General features: G+C 41.6%; 1 protein-coding gene across 1 annotated transcript; it reads right to left on the bottom strand.

Moving 5' to 3' along the window:
• Positions 1-2,162: 2,162 nt before the first annotated feature.
• Positions 2,163-24,505, bottom strand: sacs2 (sacsin molecular chaperone 2). The gene is made up of 8 exons (XM_031788105.1): positions 24,303-24,505; positions 24,043-24,087; positions 23,730-23,817; positions 23,387-23,498; positions 15,720-15,866; positions 14,049-15,486; positions 13,757-13,845; positions 2,163-13,638 (listed from the first exon to the last, which is right to left on the bottom strand). Exons 2-8 carry the CDS (start codon positions 24,066-24,068, stop codon positions 2,603-2,605), a joined length of 12,936 nt encoding a protein of 4,311 aa, XP_031643965.1. The 5' UTR covers positions 24,069-24,087; positions 24,303-24,505; the 3' UTR covers positions 2,163-2,602.
• Positions 24,506-25,296: the final 791 nt, after the last annotated feature.

The raw sequence follows: 25,296 nt of genomic DNA, 5'->3' as shown, positions 1-25,296 counted from the left end.
CAACAAAATGCGAACAGATTTCAAGGGGACTTCTCATTAACTGAAGTGCAAGTTTATTTGACAAGAACGTTGGGCATGATATGATATGATATGAGCCTCCTAACCCATCATCTAATGGAGCACCTGCCCCGGGTGATGCAGTAAGGAGGCGGCAGCTCATACAGAGATTGGTGGTAAGAAACAGAATGCTAGACAATATACAAAGCATAGGTTTTTTATTCACGTTGTGGGAAACGTTCAACAATTGCATTATGTAAATTAATCAAACCCCTTCATATTCTTCCGAGTTCAGTCACAATCTGCCCAACCCGTTCTGGTTTTGCAGGACTGAGGTGGTCAGCAATGCGAAATGTGGACGCAGACATGGATGGGCCATCGACACCTGTAGCCAAACCTGGATAGCATTCCTGGCACCTGCTGATTTGGGAGCCTCATGCACTTTATCCCTGTGTGGAGGGTGCACGGGCTGCAACGCAGCTTCCCTTGGTGGAGGGGACATGTTCATCTGGCGCACGGGCTGCAGAGCAGCTTCCCCCGTTCCTATGTGAATAACATAATATAATAAAATCATGTGCATGTCTTGTATATTAAGTACTGGCAACCAAGTTTCACATTCTCTTAATTACTTACCGAGATCAGGTGATGCAGACGTGGGGGTTTTGCGCGCCGACTTCATAGTTTCCGATGTTACTGCTAAACGATGTAGAAGTTAGGATTAACCCCCCCCCCCCCCCCCCCCCCCAAACTTTTCAGTATGCAAATCCAAAGTTTCATCAGATGTCCAGTTGGCTGGTCTCAGACGATCCCGCAGGTGAAGAAGCCTGATGTGGAGGTCCTGGGTCGGCATGGTTACATATGGTCTGCGGTTTGCAAGGCCTGGATGTACTGCCAAATTCTCTAAAACAACATTGGAGGCAGCTTATGGTAGAAAAATTAGCATTCAATTCTCTGGCAACAGCTCTGATGGACATTCCTGCAGTCAGCATGCTAATTCCACACTCCCTCAAAACTTCAGACATCAGTGGCATTGTGTTGTGTGACAAAACTGCTCATTTTAAAGTGACCTTTTATTGTCCCCAGCACAAGGTGCACCTCTGTAATGATCATGCTGTTTAATCAGCTTCTTGATATGCCACACCTGTCAGTGGATGGATTATCTTGGCAAAGGAGAAATGCTCACTAACAGGGATGTACAGATTTTAGAGAAATACACTTTTTGTACGTCTGCAAAATTTTTGGGACCTTTTATTTCAGCTCATGAAACCAACATTTGTTGGTTTATATTTTTGTTCAGTGTACATGATTCCCTGAGAAGACTTCTCTATGAGTGAGTGGCTGCAGTCATATCATGTGTTGAATGTATGAGACTACATTAATTGTATTTTGTTCCCCTATGGCACCATCATCCACCATACCTGCTATGTAAAGACCACTCTGTTTCCTTAGTGTGCTATTCAAACTTGAGATAAGTAGACCTTTATCCAATCTGTACTGGAAGTTCCGCGTTACAGTGTGATTGAAATTTAAAGGTAATGTTTTTTGACTGAAGTCCATGTTTAGTGCTCAACTCAATACGTATCGCTGAAGTTCAACATTATAGCATGATTGAAATTTTCAGGTGTTTTCCAATTGAGCCGACATATGCAGCGATTATTGTGAATGCAGTTTCCACACACGCGGGAACATTGCCTACACATTTCAATCGCGCTATAGTGCCGAACTTCAGCGATATGGCTTGAATCGAGTCTAGTTTACTTATCTTCCTCTACTTATCTCCCGTCTGAATCCAGCCCTTAGTGCACCGTGTGGGCCCAGGCAGCCACCTGCTGTTTGTACAGAGTTAATGTAAGATGTTCCAGCCGTTGGATCTTGGTGAAGATGTGTGTTAAGAGAGTGAAGATGATTAAAATGAACTTTTCAGACTAACATGTTTCTGCCTGAAGACAATGGAGCAAACAAATGAAAAGATGCCTTGTAACATTTTGAGTTTTAGGAGACCTTTTATTTTCTCTTTGTTTGTTATTTAATGAACACCCTTGAAACAGAGCTAATACAATTGTGTCTGATCTGTGTAAATGTCTGGACCAAACCTCCCAGTCTGCCACAATGTATTAACGATGTCAATACCGTCTCAGCAATTCACCAATATCCCTCAAGTAAAGTGAAATCCAAATGTAATTTTTTATTTTGAACCTTAAACTACTTGTAATTGGAAATGCATGATCTCTGAGGTACTTGAACTCTAATATTGTCATGTGTCAGAGAGGATGCAGAGAGAGAATGATCTATCTTTATTAAATCATGTTTATTTTTGACATTTATTACAACAATATCTTCAACATAAAAAAGTGGAAAAACATGTTACTGTATTTTTGTGAGCATTTAACAATAATATGGTTATCTTTTTAATTGATTCTTCAAAGGAATTATTGAACCACTATGTGTATAACATACTCTCAGTAAAGCATAAGATCACAACATGAAAGTTACATGTAGCATTTCTAAATCAAGTGAAATAGCCTTTAGCATTTCTAAATGAACTGGGTGTCATGTTTTTGTTTTCTATCAATGCCCAATTGCAATATGTAAGCGATGTCTTTAATCAATGAATATATATTTCTATTTTGCACAGAAGCTTTGATGCCATGTCCAGCACCTCTGATTCGTTCTCATACTTGAACATCTTATTGGGAATGTGTGGTGATGGGTGGTAGTTTGGGTATTGAGTGGTCTTGGGGTCGACTCCCAGCTGTTTCAGTTTGCTCACAATGTTGGGTAGAGTGTCTAACTGGGGGCTGTAGCTAGACACCCGCTCAGCTAGGCTGGAGATGGAGCTGTCTTTGCAATGATTTCCATGTCTTTTGTATTCTGCTGCCACCAGAGCCTTCTCCACAGCCTGATGTACCTTGAACAGAGTCCACTCTGTGGTCTTGCCTCCTGTGTCGTTGTCAGCAGCGGCTAGGTCACACTGTGCTTGTCTCAGCCAGCGCTCAGCCTCTGCTCGGTTGGGTTGTGGTACATTTCCATGATGTGTCCAGAAGTTGTATCTAGTATTGTGTCCCCTGTAGAACCTCTCTCTCCCACACTGGTGGCGATGAGCTTCTTGGTTCCATTGGTTGTAGAAGTTTCTGAAATTTGTGTTCCACTGCTGTGAGGATGGGTTCCCCGTCCTGTGTGAGGATGGTTTCCCCGTCCTGCCGTTTTCAAGATCCTCAATTCTGTTTTTCAGATACTTGAATGCCTCCGTGGCTAGCTGTTGGCAGTCTGGGTTTTTGTCAGGGTGCCACCTCAGGTAGAGGCGTCTGATGGCCTTGAACCGCTCCTCTGCAGACAGAATCCAAATCTCTGCCAGACATTTGTCTATTTCCATTTTGGCTTCTTCCAGAGACTGTGGTGAGGTCTTTGTGGATGAAGACCGCTGCACAGATTCTCCCAGTTGTACCAGTTCCATGCACGTTGCTCCAGTGGAAGAGTATGAGAATGGCTTCTTTTCCCGTTTAAATTGGTAGAGATCAAGGGCACTGACTTCTATGACTTCATCTTTCCCAATCTGTATTTTGTATCTGTAGGGACTCTGTCCTGATTGGCCAGATGGCACACACAGCTGTTCCACTATAACTGCATAGCAACAATGCTCCTCCTCTGCCGTATTCTTAAAGCCAACATATTCCCCAGATTCATAGTTGTTGAGGAAGCTCATGTCCAGGGCATCATGCCACTCTTCAGGAACAGGACTTCCTGGTTCTGGTGGCCCTTTCATGGAGTCCTCAGTATCAGCACTGTCATGGATTCCATTCTGTTCTAGAGTTGTCTTGACGTCCTTCATGCTATCACACGAAAGAAGGTGTCCTAGAACTAGCAGGAGATTTGAGCCAAGAATGTTATTAAGAAGGGCATTAATCTCTTTAGTCAGTCTCATGATGATCTCACTCTTCACTTTGTGGGCCTGGTCGTCATTGTGTTTCAGGTAGAAGGTACAACCTTGCTGGCCCTTTTTTACGTACACCTGTGTGACAGCAGTGGTGTCACTCAGTACCTCCTGGCCAAGTTGAAGCACTGTTTCAAGGCTGTTGCAGCAGGTGATCTCAATGCTGCCAAAGGTTTTCTGACACATGGTGGCAGCATCGCCTTGTGATATCTTGCCCTGACACTGCTCTCTGATGAGACACACTAGACCATGCATGAAGGGAGCTGAGGATAGGTGTGCCCCAAACCATCCGCTGAACTCGCAGCCCTCCCCGTACTCACACAGTTGCATGTTGGATTCCGCCACATTCTCTACTGTAATCTGAGAGAGCATTTTGGGTTGTATCTCCAGGGGCAACAACTGCATCATTTTACAATGTTCATACATGTCGTTCTCTAAATGGCAATTGCTCAGTTTCTCCAGGAGTTTCAATTTGTCTTTAATGGCATCCTCCAATCTGCTAACCTTGAAGACTGTGTCATTGAAATACAGTGAGGCTGAAGGGTACAGTCTGCCATCGGTTGAAGGTAGATACAAGGTCTTGGGAATTTCTGAGGTCAACTGATTTTCTTGCAATTTGATGATCAGATGAAAAAGCTGCTCCACAGCTCGCTTGACAGTTTTCTCCTGATTTGGCTGAAGGGTCTGCTTGTCGGTGGAATCTGCATGGATTTCTTGTAGAACATTGCAGTACTGCTCTGCAGTAGGCTCGTCTTTGACGCCAATTTTCTTGAAGAATTCTGCAAACCTGACATCCTTTGGAGGAATGCAGTACAAGTACGGCCTGAACTCCATACAATGAAGCAGTATCAGAGCTGTTTGCTTGCTCTTTACAAGTGCAGAATCTTCCTCCACAAGCACCACAGGGAGATCAGTCAACGGCTTGGGGTCAAACTCTATTGTTTGTAGATAGGTGTAAGATGTCCGGAACACTTCAGCTCGTGTTCCAACCAAGTCAGCAGTTTGGCATGGTGACTGACAGATGTTTCTGAGGTTCTCTGTCACACGTTCAGAAGGGGGTTGGTCAACTGCACCTGCTTCTCTAATCATTTGAATATGCTTTTCATCGCAGTTTCCTACGTGCAGTATTGGCATGGATGTCCAAATTAGGCATGGGTGGAGGACATCTTTTTCAATCAGACAACCTCTGATTGAAACTACAGTCCTCTTTCCTGCAAATGACTGGTGGTAGTTGCACAACCTCTTTTGAATTTCCACAGGAAAAACAAACTTGATGTCAGCAATCGTTTTCAGAAAGTCTGGTGCTAGCTTTTTGACATTTCTTTTGAAAATAGTTTCAAACAATGTAGACGACATCAGTTTCAACCCTTTGAGGCTGGCAGTGCCTTTGGCATCCAATTCAATTTGATGAGCAAATTCAATTATTTCCTCATCTGACACAGTGCACTTCATTCCAAGTTCTTTGAGCAGTTGCCTTGCTTCACTCTTGAAAATGATGTTCGCTCTATTATGAAATTCATTCCAGAAGCTTTCTGGCACAAATCTTTCTTGCGGCAGCATCACCTTGTACAACGTCTGATTCTCATCAAAGAAGTAGGAGGCCATCTGCAGATTCCCATGGATGTCCCGAATGAATTTCACATTTTTCATTATAGAGATGATTTTGTCATGGTACTGCTGATAGTCCTGTTTGAGTTGTAGTGACAACAACAGCTGGACAGAGTGGATCATTTGGTTGTTGTTTAGCTTGTGCAGGAAAGGCAGAATGAACTGGACATAGTACTCCAAATCACTTAATATCTTAATGCTCAGGTATTTTGACAAGCTCTCATTTACAATGTGGTATTTCAGGAAAATGTTGTTGTCATCTGCCATGTACACGTCTGGAAATCTTTCCCTGAACTCTGTGTTGAGGATGTATACATTTCTGGGTCCATCAATACGCTGCCGTCCACCCTGTATGGTTTCAAATAGTGGCAATGACTTGAGCTTTCTCTGGTAGTCCTGTTTGTTTTTAGATGAGGATATCCCAGACTGTAGGACATTTTGAAGTCTCTTCAACTCGTAATCTGAAAGATGCTGAAATTCTGAATGTTCCAGCTGGTGGACTTGGTCTAACACAGCACTGCTGTCGCTTGTCCTCAAGAGCTCAGGGAGTAGATATTGATGCAGATGCCTGTTCACATCTTGGAAGAATGTAAGGTCCAGTTTCATGAGACCAAGTTTCATGAGAATTAATATAATTTCTTCTTCTGAAAACAGAATCACACTGGACATCTTCCTCATTGTTTGTAGAACATATTTGTTGTTTAGTCTTGGGCACACAACAGGCAACATAGGGCAGTCAGAGAACAGCTCCTTGATGGCTATCAGAGCCTGGTTACCATCTCCATTTGTTGAAGCTGTAGCATGTATGTGATAACTAAAGAATTCCCATAGTTCTTTCAGCCATGAGTGTATTATCTGGTTTGGTACATGTAGCCCACAGTGTGGATCGGTTTCACAGTTTTGAAGGAGGTGCAGAAGTATAGGTTTCAAATACTTTGCTGCGACTGGAATTGTCAATTCTTTAAGAAAGTTCCCATCTTGTAGAACCTGAAAATGTTTGGTGTTGATTATTAAATCAGCAAAATCCTCATGATGTCCATGGAACATACTGTAAAATGGTGACAGAAGCTTGGGAGAGTCAGGGTCAAACACTCTAAGAATCTGATCTTGAGTGAGAAGCAGTGGAAGTCCGGTGACTGAACTGGAACTCTTCCTGTTAGCATCTTTTTTAAGTCTACTGTCAGAACTGGACCTGTCCTCACTAACTACAACATTTTTGATACAGTACTCCAAGAGAATGGAGCATCTCTTTTTGTCTCTGATCAAAGTCTGGCCAATGGGTAGAGGTAAATCCATTTCAGTGTGAGTTGGATCATTCAGTGGTTTCTTCCTCAGGTAGTTACCCACTGTCAAAGGACTGACTTTTCTCACTTCAATCCCAGCCGATTTGAAGCTGGTCCATATTTCCACCATTTTTCTGGATGAAGGAACCAACTGCATTCCAAGATCATCTAAAATAGAAACAATAGATCTATTTTCTTTGCTCAAATGAGGTGCATCACTTGGTTCCGTCTTGCTCACACTAGACCACTCAACAGTGTACTCTGTTATTGACCTGTGTTGAACTTGTCGAGTTGAGCCGTGTAGCACTGGAATAAGGTCAAGTTTTCTGTCATTGACTGACCTGTACACTTCATGAATCATTTCATGCCAATCTTGGCCAGTGTCTTTGGAGATGGTGGGGAAGAAACACAAGTATGAGCTATCAAGGACTGAATCAATATGTATGGAATTGACTTTCACTTTCTTTAGGTCACAACGGATGTAATTGAGAAGGTCAGCATACAATGGGGCGATGACATTCAATTTCAGGGACTCATTCCAATCTATCTTCAGACTTTTCCCATCTTCTTTCCAGAAACCCCGTCTGGAGGAATCTACCTCAAAGTTCCCGTTGACATGGACTGGAAGTCCAGTTTTACCAGGCAAGGGCAGGGAGCAGAATGCTTGTCCAATGAAGTCATCCTGTTTAAGCAGAGAGCTTGTGCTGACAATTCTTTCTCTTTCTCTAGGCTGAGAGCTTACACATGCTGCCAAAGCTGCCTGGGGAACTCTGCCAGTCTGTCCTTCCATATCAGTGTTTACTTTAAAAGAGCCAAACTGCTCTGCAATGATCCATTGGCTTGGCCGTTTACCAGATGATGAAATCTTGACACTGTAAATGGCTTCCTGTGGTGTTTGTCCGTGGGACAGCAGCGACTGTTGTACGTGGTTTTGAAAAGAAACCCATTCTGCAATGCTCTTCTCATGTATACTTTTTTCAATCGAGAAAGTAGTCTTGAGCTTTCCTGTGCCTGGGTTGATTTCATGAAACTGGATTTTCCTGATGTTCTTCAAGAACATTATCAATCCCTCAGGGTCTTCACAGAGAGCTGAGGACAGTTCTGCCATATCTTCGACATTGACCCCATTGCCGGATATTTCGGAGGTTTTTGCCATGGCACCAGTCCTGATAGGCAACCTAAACATGGTGCCTTCTTTAAGAGAGAATTCTTTTGGGAGAAATGTATTGTAAACATCAATGAAGGTGTTCTTACATTCCTCTTCCCATAAGATTTTGACACCTGGTGATTCTCGTGATGCTTCAACATACTTCAGATTGGGATCAGATATGCAGAGCCATTTGTCACCGGTTAGGATCGAAGGACAGTCAGTCAGGTGGTAGACTGAGTTAAACCCAAGTCCATATTTTCCGGTTTTCCCTGGAATGTTGTGCTTTCCACCTTCTCCCAGCTGCTGAATACCTTGCAGATCAGCAGGAGAAAACACCTGGTTGTTGTACACACACAGTGCCGGGCCCTGAAGTGGATTCCATCTCTGTCCAAATGTTTTCTCTGTGCTGTGCTGTCTTTTGTCCCAAACAAAGTGAATTTCTGTGGCCTCTGCATCATCAGCATTTTGGATGAGTTCTTTCAGGATGTCCTTCTTCGAGGGATAAGCTGAGATTATGTTTTTAATGCGAACTGTCAGTTTCTCACGTTGTCCAAACTCTTCGGCAAATGGTGAGAAGTTCTCTACTGAATGCTTTAGCAGTGTGTGATGTCTTGTTGTGATCACCCCAAAATGAAGTGCAATGGCACGAGATATTTTTGCATGGCACAAAGTGACATCTTCTGACACTTCCATCCAGGGGCTGTCATTGAAATACAGCTGGTTAGATGGCTGCAAAACACACATTTCATCAGGTATGAGACAGTCATCCTGTTTTTCATCTTTGGCCTCATATAATCCCCTTTGGACTATTGTCAGACAAATTTCTAGATCATTATTGGAAAGTGGGCTGATGCCATAGGCTTGGCTGAGTTTCTTCAGTACACCATGAAACTGTTCTGGTGTGAATTGCTTTTGGATGCATAGACATTTCCAGAGATTCTTGAAACTGGAGAAGGCAGTTGGAAGCACATGAAGATAAGGTTTAGCATCAAATTCCTCATTTTTAGCCACAGACTTTACATCCACAAACCTGTCTTCAACAAGGATAAAGGGGAATGAGTGTGCCCTCTCAAAAATGGCAGTCAATTCCTTCTCATCATACAGCCATCTGTTCAAAAAGCTGTAGCAATTATGGGCTGTGTTGAAGAGCGTCTGTTTGTCACATGTTTCCGAGTGCTTGGATGATTCCTGTAGCTGCTGAAGCACTGTCTCGAGTGATGGGCTTTCACAAACTCCCAGTATGCATAGCACTGCATCGTCACTGTGTATTTTCAGATTTAAAGAGTCTACCACAGACTGTGTCATGTCAACTAGATGGCGACATCTGTCACTGTAAATGTCAGTAGGCTTTTGAAGTCTGACTATTCCATCCTTCACTGCTCCACCCTTCCCTGCGTATGTATTAACTGGAGGACATGCTGGAATGAACACGGTGTTTCTCAGAGTCTCCCAGTGAGGCGAGGCTTCATCCTTTAGGGAGTCCCTCATCAGCTCCAGGATGCACTGGACATGCTTGTATGCTTTGCCTTTGTCTTTTTGCCAGATTTTGTCAATGGTCTCTGCTCTTTCTATGATGTCCTCCAAAGGGAGCTGGTCACTCAGCATCCCCAGTTCTGACAGACGTTGAATCCTTTTAGGGGAATGAAAGTCATTTTTGGTTCCACCGAGGAACCGTCCTTCCTCTTGCTCAAACAAGTGTGCCACTTTTCCAGAAGTATTCACAAGTTTTTTGATGTACTGAAGTTTTCCACTTTTCTTTGTAGGAATGCATGGGTAGCTCCTTAGTAGATTGTCAATGGCATCGTCCTTCAGGTCAATAGCATGCAACACAAGAGCATTCCTACTCTTCTGGTCCATATTGTTCAGGTTGTTGAATACCACTTCTTGGTAAAATGCTTCCCAGTCAAATGTTCTCTGCTGGAGAATCTCATCTAAACCGGTCTGTATGAAACTCTGTCTCACCCACAAAGGCAGAGGAACAACAAGATAAGATGTGTTTGAATTGCTTTTACACACCTTCATTGCAAGCTCTCCAACAGCTTTGTCCTCTTGAATATTTGGGTGCAGAAATCTGGCTTTGTCCATTGAGCACCAGTTTTCCCCATCACTGAAGAGCTTCAGAGGTTTGCCAGAGAAGTGCTGACTGACGACCAAGTAAAATGTATCAACCAAGGGTTTGAAGGGTTTGTTCACGTTCTCTCCATTAGGCCAAAAGGTATAGTACTGATAACGTTGAAGGGTTCCATTTCTTGACATGTTCTTCAACACTAGCAGTGTACTGACATATGCGGTTGTAACAGCATCCTGAAGGAGAGCTCTATTCCAGTCGTATTTCACTCCACTCTCCCACAGACCTCTCCGATTAGAGGTCACAGCAAAGGATCCGTTCAGGTTCACTGGGAGCCCTGTGGCAACAGAGAGAGGGAGGAAGCAGAACGCCTGGCCAACCAGGTTGGTTTCTCCAGGGACCCATTTCCCTGTCTTTGGTTCTTTGTTTAAAGGTACAGCAACACCTCCGATTGGCATGGAGAGCACTGCCTGCTTATTATCTCTCTGGACCATTTGTAAAGAATTCTTTGTCCCAAAGCAATTGTATAGGAGCCAGAACTGGACATCAGATCCATCACAATGTTGTTGCGTTAGTTCAGCTATGTTGGCTCTATGGCAGTCAATGACCTCTTGGCATTTCGCATCACGCTTCATCAGACATTTCAGAGCATCATTCTGTAATATTCCTAGAGGAGTGTCCTCTGGAATCTTGATTGTGCTCACAACCTTTCTGGTGGCAGTGAAAATATTCTCTATCTGGTCATCTTGAGGAGGAGTGGAAGCATCAACCGGAAGGTTTTGAAGAGATACCGTGTTGATGTTCTTCAGAAAGAGGAGGTGAGTTTGTGAGTTGTTTGTCAGGTCTTGTTGAAATGTCACTATGTCATCTCTGTCATACACATTTCTGCTGATTTCTGACTTGACAGCCTCCTCTTGTGTTCTGAAAGGGAGTTTAATGAGCGTGCCCGGGTAGAATTTCTGAGTGCTGTCTCTTGAAAGATTGCAATTAAAAATCCGCTCATATGGTCTGAATTGACCAGGAAACCTGTGCAGAAGCTGCTCCCGAGACAAGTTGAGCTTGATACCAGGAGTTGCTTTGTTTTGTATGTGCTTTTGCAGGTGTGTAACATTTGGATCAAGTATCAGAAGCTTGTTGCCACTGAGGATTGAGGGAATATCAGTCACATGGTACACCGCATTAAATCCAAGTCCAAATTTCCCTATTTTTTCAACCTGGTTTTCCTTTGAGGCAGATCCGAGTTTGACAATGTTTTTCCAGTCATCCTCTGTGAACAGCCCGTTATTGAAGGCCCAGAGACACGGTCCCTGACAGAGAACCATGCCTTGGTCTATGAGGCTGTCAGCAGGGTCTTTGTGTTTCCTGAAATCCACCATGAACTTACAGGTGTTTGCCCCAGCATCTTCTGCATTCTGAATTAGCTCTTTGAAGATGTCATTTTCTTCATCATACTCCTTCAGAATGTTCTTAATCCTCAGAGTTATGGGCTCCGACTGCCCACACTGTTCTATTCCAATGAACTCTGGGCGCAGGATCCGGGTGCTGAGGAAAGGGATGTTCAGCCACTGTGCCGTCGCCGGTGGAATCTCCTCGTGGATGACATAAATCTCATCCTGGTCATTCTGTAGATCCTCCAGACAATCCCTGCTTATATCACAAAACACTGTCTTTGACAATGATTGCAGGGTAAATCTCTGACTCCCTGCCATGACCGGCACTGGGATATTGTCCCTGACTCTTTTCTTCTCTCTCCACATCCAGTTCAGAATGGCTATTGACACTTTCAGCTCTGAGGATTTTCCAAAAGATTGGGGCCTTTTTTCAATGGTCTGTTTGATGTCATGAAGGATGTCCTCTATTTCTTTCTCTGAGAGTGATGTCTTCACTCCAAACTCTGTCAGCAACTTTTTGTATGGAAGAAATTCGTCTAGCACCTTCTCAATGTACGAGCTCAGATCCAAATCAGGTGGGTAGTCCAAGACTACATCGTGAGGAAAAACAAAATGATTGTGTATCCACAGCCAAGGTATGACTCTTTTCTTCATCACTTCCCTGACCTCACAGATGTGATCTTGCATGTATTTGTAAATGCTATGCAGCTTGGTTTTAAACTGCACGTCTTTATCTGGATCGGTCATTGCCTTGGCCACAGCTGCCAATGCTGACAGATTCTCCACAACCTTCTCAGCAGGAGGTAGGCGTAACAGACCAAGTTTGCGGCTTACTTTCTGACTAAAGTCTCCTGTAAGAGGCATGACATGCCCTACAATGCCAGCGTACTCTGAATGTCGTATCTCCTCTAGCTTGTAGAAACCTTTCCCCCTTTCCCCCTTATTTTCTTTCGTGATGTAAGGATTCTCACAAGGGACCCACTGCAGCTGTGATAGGTGCTGCAGCTGCTGATGTGAGAATTGGGAAAGCAGGTCATTGCCATTCAATAGTCTTTGAAGTGCTTCTGCTTTTTTGAAAGCCTTTTGTGAATGAACATTTGATTTATCAATATGGGTGCCAACATGCAACACGTTGTCTGCTGAAACGTCAGTTTCCTTTGTCTGCAATCCAAGACGTATTAAGCTGTCAAGCTTCTCTGGAGTATTTGTGAACACTGCTGGAGGAAAGAATTCTCTTTCAAAAAGAACTTTGAAGGCTTCATTGTTTGGATCAAAAATACTGGAGGTCTTCTTCAGCTCTCCATCTATTTCGATAAAGCTCAAATCTTGGCATTTTTTGTACAAGGTCCCATTCTGTGAGAAGAGGATACTGCCATGCTGTAATATCCAGGTCATAATTCCCTCTCTCTCTTGTTTCTTGAAATACTTCTTCTCAACTCCATCAATCAAATGAACGGCCACCTGAGCAGTATTCAAGAGATCAATCTTGAGCAACAATAGGAGCCTGCGATCAGCCTCAGTTGCACACCGGACAATGGAATCAGGCATTGGGAGCTCTGTGGGGAGAGCTGGGGTGGAACCCAAATCCACTGCCTGCTTGTATTGGGTGGGAACATATTCTCCGGCCATTGATTGGAAGAGAGGCATCTTTGAGAGCAGGTCTCTCTCATGGACTGTGAGAGAATCCAGAGTAGAGAGGTAGGTTTTGAGTTCCTCTTTCTCATGGTAAGGAGCAGACCTGATTCCACTGATGACCTGACTAGCAGCTAAGTTCATGAACACTTGTAGAGTGTTCTGTGGCGATGGTGGTAGTACGTACGAGTCAAGATCTTGGTGTTTCAGGCATTTGTCTCTGTTAACGACTGTTCCCCCAACCTTCTTCATGACTTCCTTTATTTTGTCTGGTAAGATGGATTGCGTGCTTTTCTGAAAAATCATGGTTGGATTCTGTTGTAGTCTTGCAAGTATGACAGAATGGCTAGTATCGTGTAGTGGTTCGATGGGTATCAGTGGCATGCCTTCAAAACGTCTCAGATCTATGCAGTGAGTGTTGAGACATTTCCAGAACTCTCTGAGCCATTTCAATGGTGGGTGCTGAGCACTCCCTACCTCCCAGGTGACATGACCTGTCTGTTTCCAGTCCTTTGGGAGAGTCTTCTTGGCAAATGTAGCCACAATTTCCACATCTACATTGAATACTTTGAATATATCTAAAAAGATGGAGATATGAAAATAATAGCCATGTGACAAACATGCAGGTATTTGCAATTCTACATGATATCCAAAACCTTTCATTGTTAAATATAATTGTACAATGTATTCTCTTACTTGTTGCAGCTAGTTGCTTCAAATGTTGGATGCTAGTGGTGCTGAGATCATCAGGCAGAAACAGGTCTTTGCAACCTGGCAGCAATACTCTGTATGAAGAGAATACTTACTTGTAAATTATTAATGGAGAAAGGGAATGGATTGAAGACTACAATGTCTAATAGCCCAGACGGAGAGCGAAGGGTCCAAAATCTATGCCGTGTGATATTTAAGAAGACACATTTCTGGCATATTTTCTACTAGCCCTGTCTAGCTTTATTTCCATACCTGACTAAGACAATTAAGAACTTACCTTGGAAATGTGTCATTGTCAATGAGAGTGATGTCCTTCTCTTCATTTGTGAATGTCTTGAAAGTCCCGTCACTGAGAGGCAGCATCTTCAGACCCCTGAGGTCGTGGTAATTCTCATCAGTCAAGATGTACTGCAGCAGAGACAGTTTGTCATTGTTGGAGAGATTAGACACAACACCTCTGCGGAGAACACCCCTTACAAGAGCTGGAGTCACCCATTTCAGTGTGTCCGGGTCTGGGAAGGCCAGCTGGACAGCTCTGGAGACATGATCTGGGAAGGTGACAAGTTTTTCTCCACCTGCAATCAAGGCCCTGGTCACGGCAGCCATCATTTCAGGCGGCATGGTATCGTCGGATGGGCACACAGCCATGGCGGGAGAAACAAACTGTCTTTCGTCTTCAGCTAGAGAGAAGATGGCAGTATTCTGTTTGAGTAGACATTGTAGAATGTCTTCAGCAATTCCATGCCACTTGTCTTTGTGTTTGGTCTGACTGAGGTCTGGCCAGATGTTGTACACATATGAGACGGGGAGTGTGGAGCTCTTGGCTAGGTTGGTGGCATCCTGCAGCATCAGGAGGTATGTGTGAGGGAGGACCTCCTTCACCAGCAGCTCATTCCACTTCGCAGCTTCATCATACTTCTGGTCTTCCTCCTGCCATTTGATGTGTCTCCTGTTGTCAGTGAGGCCAAAGCAGGCGTTCACATGGACCGGGTAGCCAGTCTTGTTGGAGTCATTGTTTGGGAGGGGCAGGAAGACACTCAGTCTGCCATCAGTCAGGACACTCGCCTGGCTACACTGGAATGCCAAGTCAACTTGAGGGCGGAAACTCAGCTTCTTGGCCAGTAAATCTAGCTCTGGAACATTTCCCTCTTTCATGCAGCATGTTGTCACAAGCCACTTGGTCTTTGTCTGCTTCTTGCCTTCGGAAGTAGAGGTGATGGTTTTGAAGCAGGTTGATCCATCAATGTTTGACTCGTTCCTTGTCTTCAGACTCAGATCAACTGTGGGACTTGAGGTCACTGTAAGCCGGACATTAACGAACCCTTTGGTGTTGATGTGCTGCAGGGAGACTGATGACACATTCCTCAGGAACAGAGTGCTTATGTCTGCATCCGCAAGGAAGCTGTCGAAAAGCTGAACTACTTTATTGGAGTCATACAGGTTGTCTGAGATCTCTGAGGCCTCACTGCGTAAAGGAAACCTAAAGAGTGTCCCTTTAAAGTGCTTCTCCTCCTGGATGATATCCTTCCACCTTTGGCCACTGACTAGTTTGACAACGTCTCTGAATGGTTGGAACTGATCTTGCAGATTCAGTAGAGTTTCCTTGTCTTCCTCTTCCTCCAGAGACCACCGGAAGCCTCCAATTCCCTCCCCAAAGAGCTTCTCTTGGGGGTCCAGGAAGCCCAAGTACTTGGAACTGAATATGGATGGCACATCTAGAAATGATCAATATTACTGAGTGTGAATAAAATGCTGTAATGTAATGAAAAGCTGGCTATGAAGATAAATTAAAACGTAGCAATGGGCGGTATGACTACATTTACAGTATACCGGTATAGATCCATGTGCTGTGATATGGATTTTGGCATATCAAGCAGACCTTGTGATATAGCTAGCGCATGTTCATGGTTAGATTCTTTCATTGTGATAATAATACTCTGAGGTTCACCTGTTATGTGGTAGACAGAGTTGAATCCGATCCCAAACCTGCCAACTTTATTTGGGTCATTGCGTTTGACGCTCCGGCCGGTGGTCTGGATCCCCTGCCAGTCCTCTGCTGTGAACTCTGCATTGTTGAAGGCATACAGAGCAGGACCTGCTCACAGACACAACAACGTTCATACACATCAGTAGTATAATTATTCAGGCTGTAATATACAATTCATTGGTATACACAGCCTGAAGCTAATGCCTGATAAATCATGTAAATGTTCCTTACAAGCCAGAATGTTAAATAAAATTACATTTACACTTACTCTACCGATTTATCTGTGTGGTTTGTCCTTCAGCTGCTCAAAATTTGCATCTGAATCTGAATAAAGGTATATAGTTTGGTTTGGCACAGAGGTCAAATTATATTGGATATTTGGGTTTCTCTTGCTATTGAACCAAGCATGCCATGACAATGACAAAATGTATATTCTGAATCAGGAGGGTGGAGAACAATAAAGAAAAAATGTTGTGTTCATCTTTTTATAAAAAATATTTTTGGGAGAATCCTGCATGGAATTTTGGGGAAAGGCTGTTTGCTGATCAAGCTCTGTGACAATTTTGGCCTTTATTGAACTTCACAAGTTAAAAGTACATATTTGACCTTCAAAATCAGACTGGCAATGAGTCAGGATAAGTATTTAAATGAAAGACGGCATCAAAGAGAAGATACTCCGCTATGTTCACCGTGTTTAAGTCGCTAACTGAGCCCAACTCCACGAGTTGGTAGAGGCTGCCATCACAGCCGAAACAGAGATGGCGGAGGTTCATCTCTCATGGCAAAACTGAAGTTATTTCAATGAGAAACAGCCACCTCACTTGACAAGATGCAAACCTTTATTGATTGCATGAAGACTACTCTAGAGAAAAATGATAAACGGATGACCCACATTGAAAAAAAAGGAGGAACATGACAAAAAGCTAATACAACAAAACCAGGCTATTAACTACCTGATGGGCCAAGTAGAGGTATTGTAAAAAAAAAAAAGAACAGTTGGAATAATATTCAAATGTTTGGGCTCGAAACCAATGCAGAAAAGGGGCAGACAATTTCTACATTTGTGGACAAGATGCTGAGGGAGGTCTTGGAAATTGATACTGCTACACCTTTGGTCATGGAGAGAGTCCACAGAACGGCACCTGCAGCCCAGAGTAGGCCTGGAGCGAAGGACATACAGAGGCCCAGCTCTATCATCGTGCGCCTTCTCAACTTCGAAATGAAACAGGAGATAATGCAGCTGTTGAGAACCAACGGAGAACTATTCTACAAGGACAAGCACATATCTATCTCTCTAAAAGAACATCACATACTCTCTGATGTTCCCTGCGAAGCTGCACCTCACCCATGAGAGCAACCCACATCTTTGATTCTGTACCAGATGCCGAGTCTTTCCTGCACCTCATTGGGATTATACCACCTTCCAGACCGAGGACAGGGTCTGAAAAAATATGCCCACTATGTGGAAAACTCCCAGAAGAACTCAAGGCCAAAGAAGTAGCTCAAATCTACCACAGAACATTGTCCAGTCCACACTGACTATTGAAGCGACCCCTTCTTCTTAAGGACTTGAAACTATTTGAATTTATGCTCATAATTGGGAGTTTAATGCTGGAATAATTCATCAATCTTTGACGTACAGTGTGTCAGGATGAGTATTATTTAATCTGGAAAAAACAGAATAGCCTGCTTTCCTCATTCCCACCTTCTCTTTTAGTAGGCTATAGGGTAAAGATTATTTATTTGTATTCATTTTTTAAAACGTTTTATGGCAATTCCATATAGGCTACCAAAGTGTAGGTTACTGAAAATATTAGCCTAAAATTTGCTGATTATTTATTGATTTAGACAATGCTTTTGGATTACATTTCATTTCCAGCATTTAACCCTTACTGTTTAGGACAGTCTGCTTTGGAACGAGAGACAATTACTATGCCTGCCCGCATATGCTTGAATTAATTTATTTTGCGTTCTGTTTTCTTATAGCCTAATATTATTTGAGTTGGAAGCAACCGTTCCCTGTTAAAGAAGCCAGGTAAGGACCGACTAGACTGTGGTTCCCATTGATCAGTAAGTACAAATTGGCACCTTTGAATAGTTGAGAGAAATTTGAAACTATATGCTTTCAACTACACTGTGATTAGTAAAATCACTGAAGATCTAGACCGTTGGATGCCCCTCTATATATCTCTAGCAGGTCGGGTTGCTTCAGTGAAAATGAATGTCTTACCAAGACTGCTTTATCTGTTTTCAATGCTTCCTCTTAAAACTCCCGCTAAAACCTTAACTAGCCTAAATGCAGCAATAGGCAAATTTTAATGTCAAAATAAGAAGGCTCCTATTAGTTATAAAAAAAAACTACAGTTGTTAAAAAAATTGGGTGGGCTTGGCCTCCCTAACCTTAAATCATATTACTGGGCGGTGCAACTTAATCATATAGCATCATGGATTCAACAACCAAAGGATTTGTCATGGCTTGAAATTGAGAGTCAATATTGTGATATGCCTTTACATTGTATTCTCTTTATAGCAGACCCTATTTCTATTGACAGGGATAAACAAAACCCAAGTATTACTCTTACATTGAAGACATGGAGGGAGGTTCAACACCAATATTAAATGAGTAATGACTCACCTATATTCCACAACCCAGCCTTTCTTCCTGCTACTATGTCCCAAGGATTTAGGGACTGGGAAAAGAGATGTCTTTGTAGTCTCTCAACTATTCAAAGGCTCAATTTTTAAATAATTTCAAGAAATCCAGGAGGAATTCATTGTATGCCAAACAACATCCGCAACATCCGCTGAAATGGCAGAGCGCGAAATTCAAAAATATTTCCGAAATATTTAACTTTCATACATTCACAAGTGCAATACACCAAATTAAAGCTTAACTTCTTGTTAATCTAGCCATCATGTCCGATTTCAAAAAGGCTTTACAGCAAAAGCACACCATACGATTATGTTAGGTCAGCGCCTAGTCACAAAAGATTTTACAGACATTTTCCAGCCAGAGAGAGGAGTAACAAAAAGCAGAAAGAGATAAAATTAATCACTAACCTTTGATGATCTTTATCAGATGGCACTCATAGGACTTTATGTTACACAATACATGTATGTTTTGTAACCGAACAAGGGAGATTCAATTCAAAGTACTACATTGTTTTTTATGAGCCCTGATAAACTTAATAAAATTAAAAAAGGAATATCCGCTATGTGTTGGAGGCAGTGTGGACGAATAGGTACTTTATTACTTATTTTGGCAATGTCCAAAAATCCTGTATTTTTGGTCTGAAATTCTCCATGTTATACAGGACATCACAGGTATTATTATTCAACCAGACCCATGTCATCTCCTTCTAGGTATTGTTCCTAGGAATACACTCCAATCCTCTCCACTTTAATTGATAGCTTATCTTTTAGCAGCAGCAAGGAAATGTGAAACAAAATGCTGGAAAAATGAACATGCACCCTCAAAAGATATGTGGTTAGGTCTATGTAGGGAACTTGCTGACATGGAGAGAATTACATAAATTTTGCAACATAGACAGTATAGGTATGAAGGTGTCTGGTCAGAGTTCCAGACATATCTTACTGGTCTTATTCTGTAATTTATTTTTGTTTGTTTCTGTTGTTTTTCTGTGGCTTTATCCAAATTGTATTCTTATTCAGACTATTAAAGACAGAAAAGATATGTTGTGTATGTATGGCACATGTTCTTTATGTGCTCCTGAATAAACATTTATAAAAAATAAAAAAATTAACACAATTTTTAGATTTAATCATTTTAAAACGTTGAAAATTCTAAAAATAAACAAGTGTAGATTGTTCTCCATCCTCCCCTGATTCAAAAAATACCATTGTCATGCATTCATTGTCAAGGCAATCTTGAATATTCAAACTTTACCTTGGTGGCTTTTGAGCAGTTGAAGGACAAAAACTTGTGATAAATAACATACTTGCTTATATGATGAGATACGGATAAAGATAATTTAATTAATTGGCAGCCAAGAACCGATCATCATGTCACCAGCATCATTCATTTGATAGGGCCTAGCCTACCCTCAATATTTTTGGGAAATTTGCATGAAGCTCGTCACCGTGCAGTTACCCACCATAAGTTAAGTTCTAAATAAGCTTTGTTCATGATAACTTATTCCATATGCATATGAACTCTGTATGCTTTTCCATGTCTTGGTGGTAGTAGGCTACAACCATAGAGAATAATAGAGGCCTCTAGTGGCCAAAAGGCAGTTTTAGCATGGGCAGTGCCATAGAGCCCCACAGTGGAGGTGTCATTATACCCATAAAACCTAGAGGTCAACAGGGGTATGGTTCCAATCGTTTCCCCACCATTTTTCACATAGGGGGTTTTAGAAACACTTCAAATAAGGGCTGTGTTTCGTGTAAGTTTACCCTGGCGTGACATTTTGATAACCATGTGAATGTCTCTCGGACAAGGTGACTTTTCTCAATATATTCAGCTCTATTAACTATCAGATTTGAAAATGAAATAGTATTTGTCACATGCGCCAAATACAACAGGTGTGGACCTTACCATGAAATGCTTACTAACAAGCCTTTAACCAACAATGCAGATGTTTTTTTTAAGAAAGAAAGAAAATATTTGCTAAAAAAAGTAACACAATAAAATAACAATAATGAGGCATTATACAGGGGGTACCAGTACAGAGTCAATGTGTGGGGGTACAGGTTATTTGAGGTAATTGAAGTAATATGTACATGTAGGTAGGGGTAAAGTGAATATGCATAGACAATAAACAGCAAGTAGCAGCAGCATAGAAAAGGGGGTCAATGCAAATAGTCCACGCAGCCATTTGATTAACTGTTTAGCAGTCTTATGGAACTTTTTGGACCTACAGTGGCAAGAAAAAGTATGTGAACCCTTTGTAATTACTTGGCTTTCTGCATAAATTGGTCATAACATTTGATCTGATCTTCATCTAATAATTTAATAGTTTAACATTTGCAAGCCCTGCCACATCCGACGAGCGTCATTTCTGGTGTAGTAGTTTTTAATCTTAATCCTGTATTGGCGCTTTTGCCTGTTTGGTGGTTCGTCAGAGGGCATAGCGGGATTTCTTATAAGCATCTGGATTAACGTCCTGCTCCTTGAAAGTGGCAGCTCTAGCCTTTAGTTCAGTTCGGATGTTGCCTGTAATCCATGGCTTCTGGTTGGGATATGTACGTTTACGGTCACTGTGGGGACTACGTCGTCGATGCTCAAAATCTTGAAGCCGTTGACTGATGTGGTATACTCATCAATGCCATCGGATGAATCCCGGGAAAATATTGTAGTCTGTGCTAGCAAAACAGTCCTGTAGCTTAGCATCATCAGACTACTTCCGTATTGAACGAGTAACTGGTACATCCTGCTTGAATTTTTGCTTGTAAGCAGGAATCAGGAGGATAGAATTTATGGCCAGATTTGCCAAATGGAGGGAGTATGAGAGCTTTGTACGCATCTCTGTTTTGTAGTAAAGGTGGTCTAGAGTTCCCCCCCCCCCCTATGGTTGCACATAGAAATTAGGTAAAACAGGTAAAACAGATTTCAGTTTTCCTGCATTAAAGTCCCCAGCCACTAGGAGCACCGCTTCTGGGTGATCATTCTCTTGTTTGCTTATGGCTTTATACAGCTCGTTGAGTGCGGCCTAAGTGTCTGCATCGGTTTGTTGCAGTAAATAGACAGCTACAAGAAATATAGTTGAACACTCTCTTGGTAAATAGTGTCATCTACAGCTTATCATGAGGTACTCTACCTCAGGCAAGCAAAACCCTGAGACTTCCTTAATATTACAGATCGCGCAACAGCTGTTGTTAAATGGATCCAACCTTTATTTTCAATTTCCACCTAAAATGACATACCCAAATCTAACTGCCTGTAGCTCAGGACCAGAAGCAAGGATATGCATATTTTTGATACCATTTGAAAGGAAACACTTTGAAGTTTGTGGAAATGTGAAATTAATGTAGGAGAATATAGCACATTAGATCTGGTAAAAGATAATACGAACAAAAAAACATGCGTTTTCTATATATTTTTTTGTTCCATCTACAATCAGATAGGAGTTTAGGTGTAATTTAGACTTTGGCCACCAGATAGCAGCAGTGTCTGTGCAAAGTTTCAGAGTGATCCAGTGAAGCATTGACATTACTACACAATATTTTGTATCAAGTCTGCCAGGAGTTTGCCAAAATGTGCCGAATTGGTCAATTGTCAGTTTAAAAGTTGCACAAGACAGTTTACAGAATTGTCAATTTAAAGAAATGTAGCCAATTTATTCATTACTACATTTAGCTAACATTAGATAGTTAATCCATTGATTCTTACCTTTGCCTCGATTCGGCAATCTCGTCCAGATCATCATGGCATTTGCAGTTCTTCATGATAGCCACATTAGCAGCTAATTAGCATTTCATTTTGGGGGGGTAAATACAGTGAATATATTGATAAAGGTCACCATGTTCTAGAGAGATTTACACGGTTATCAAAACGTCACTTCAGGGCAAGCCTACACGAAACAGTCCTTATTTGAAGTATTTCTAAAATCCCCTATTGTAAAAGTTAATGGATCAAAAATGATTTAAACTATTTCCCTGTTTAATCGCTAGGTTTTATGGGTATTATGACACCTCCACTGTGGGACTCTTGAGGGCTTCCACCATGCTTTCACCATTAAAGTAGTCAACTGGGTGGGGATTCCTATGGTTTATAGCTTCAATGACATTTCCCATGCTGTCACAGAAGCCATGATGGCACAGATATAAAGATTAGTCCTCTATCTATCTCAATGGCTACAACATCATTGCTTGACTCCAATATTTGCGCATGAAAGCATTCCCACCGCAATTGTTGCATCATGTATTTCACAGACCCCCAAAAATATCCCACCATGTCTAACGTATTTATTTAGTCAACATTGAGACATTTTGTCAACAAATCTGATGTTTCCATAAGGTCTGTAGTGACTTTTTTTATGCGCCAGGTCATTCATCCGAATTAAATGGAATGGATGGAAACCTGGTTATTCTGGCTTGTACATTTACATGATTTTGCGAGCATTAGCTTCTGGCGGTAAATACCAATTAATTGTGTATCACAGCCTGATTATCAGAGTAAATCATCAGGACCTGCTCTCAGACACGACAACATTCATTCAGATCAGGACCTGCTCTCAAACAGGACAACAGTCAAAGTTTATCCCTCTTTTCAACGCTTTTGCTTCAATATTTGTTTTGAAACCAAATCAAAAGTGATGGGGCATTGCCACACCGGTTTTAACGTTTTTGGAAAAATGCCAGCTCACCACACGTTTGCTGGTGGCACTGCATGAGCCAGGGCAAGCATGTTTCCTGATACTGTGACCACTTGTATTTTTGCATTCCAGCATGATGATCAGGATCCTAATCAGTTCTGCACTTGATATTAATCTGGGCATGTTGCCTTCTGTTTTAAGCCTTTTTTTCCAGATGTTGTGGTATAAACCCTTTCTACATTTACTGTCTAATGTGGGGTAATTAAAATGAAATCACAACACTTTCATAAACCCACTGTCAAACATCAATGTTATTTATTTTCAATCTTTGCAAATATGAAAGAACGGTACCTTGGTACTTCCCCAGGCCTTCAGTCTTGAGGCTCTGTCTGCCGTAGCATCTCTCATCATGGAGGAACACAACATCCGACGCCCCGGCATCATCCGCATTCTGGATCAGCTCCTATAGTCACAGTACAGATAAGGATAGAGATGTTTACATAGGTGCCTTTAACTAACGTTTGCATAGTAAATTGGTCTATGGCCGACTTATACAAAACAAGATAGTCACACCTCTCCTTTAAATGTGGTGACTGTGATGATATTTAAGTTAGGTTTACATGTTGGTGATTTAGCAGACACTCTTTTCCAGAGCGATCAGATGACATGATGATGATTGATTAATCAAACTCACCTTTAATATCTGTCCTCCATCAGGGTACCTCCGCAGGATGTCCTTCAGGTAATCAATGAAAGGGGGAGCTGTTGCACCAAATGAATGTCTTAATAGAAACAGGTTGAAGTGAAATAGTTGGATATTTTAGTGTTTACAGTATTGTTGAAAATGTAAACTCATTCTTCTACATCTCTACCTTCTATCTACTAAAATTCGGAATAAATGATTTTAATTCTATAAACTCGTAAAATATAACTGACATTTCCACACACACCAAGCAACTACTTCAACTGGTTTAAAATAATTACACTTGTAAAAGTATTCTTCTTACCGTGTTTTTCTCTTACTCAAACTCATCCTTCCACATCATAGGATTCTACAGAAACCAATGAATTAATTATAATAATCGGGGTTATAATATGGCAGGACAAATATAACTGTACTAATCAGACAGAAAACTAAAATGTCACTATAGTTCAGAAATGTAATAATCAATGTTCAAGTATCCTAGTCATAATTATAACCTAAAAGTAAATGAAAATTATCATAAGAGATTTGTTCTATTTAAGATACATAAATTGATCAATTTACCTCAATCATTTCATGGAGTGTGAAGAATTCATCCGAAGCCACCTATGTCGTCAGACTAAATGTTCTTAGTAGGCTAACGGTTTTATATGCCCAGCGTCTATACGTATGAGCCTCTCCCCATTACCCATCCCTACCAGACTGTTCAACAGTTTCAGTTTATCAACATTTCCTCCACAGTGGTGAAATGAAACTTTACAGCCCATTTATCCTGTTCTGTCCGGTCACAATCTGAATATCAAAGTTGTTTCGTTTTCATGCATTTCCGTGTATGAAACGAAACTTTGATCAGGATGTGAATGTAATTCAAACAAGGGAGCCTGTGAAAGCCTATAGCGCGGCGACTCCGTAAAAACACGCCACTTCGATACATGTGACTTTTCGTGACGCAAATCTCAGATATGCACAACTTCTAGTGATGAATTGTATTGCAAGCAAATATTGTTATTTTGAGGGAAATTGAGACGTTTGGTGGACAGGAATTATAATAATGGTTAATATAAACATTTGAACATTGGCCTTATGATAAAACATGCATTTGCCATTGGTAAGGAGATCGCATAGCAGTTTGTATCCTAATGTGTTTCTTTGAGTTTTATTGTTAAGGGCCTACATCAAAATCATATTTTCTGACATGACTGTTATATTCTCACTACACAACAAATATCAGGCTACAATTTATCTATCCATCGCTCATTCAGCTAAGCATGCTCGAAAGTAAATAGACCGGTAGCCTAGACAGTATCGGTAGGCTCCAGTATTGCTGTGCGATAGTTCAAGGTTTATTTATTCTCAGAGCCTATACCATGACAGGAGATCGAAACAAACATCTATTGACAAACAAAATATTGAACAACAATTAATATTTTGCACAGTATGGGCTGTAGCATTTACTTTTAAATTGTTTCTATATATAATCAATCATGCAGAATGCCAGGCCAGTGTTTGGCACTTGCTATAGGCGAAATGTATTTTTTGTTTGAAAAAGTCAATTGCA

The sequence above is a fragment of the Oncorhynchus kisutch genome, linkage group LG14 (assembly GCF_002021735.2).
Source record: "Oncorhynchus kisutch isolate 150728-3 linkage group LG14, Okis_V2, whole genome shotgun sequence".
Lineage (NCBI taxonomy): Eukaryota > Metazoa > Chordata > Actinopteri > Salmoniformes > Salmonidae > Oncorhynchus > Oncorhynchus kisutch.
The sequence above is the reverse complement of the archived record's forward strand: the minus strand, read 5'-3'. Positions and strand labels throughout refer to the sequence as shown.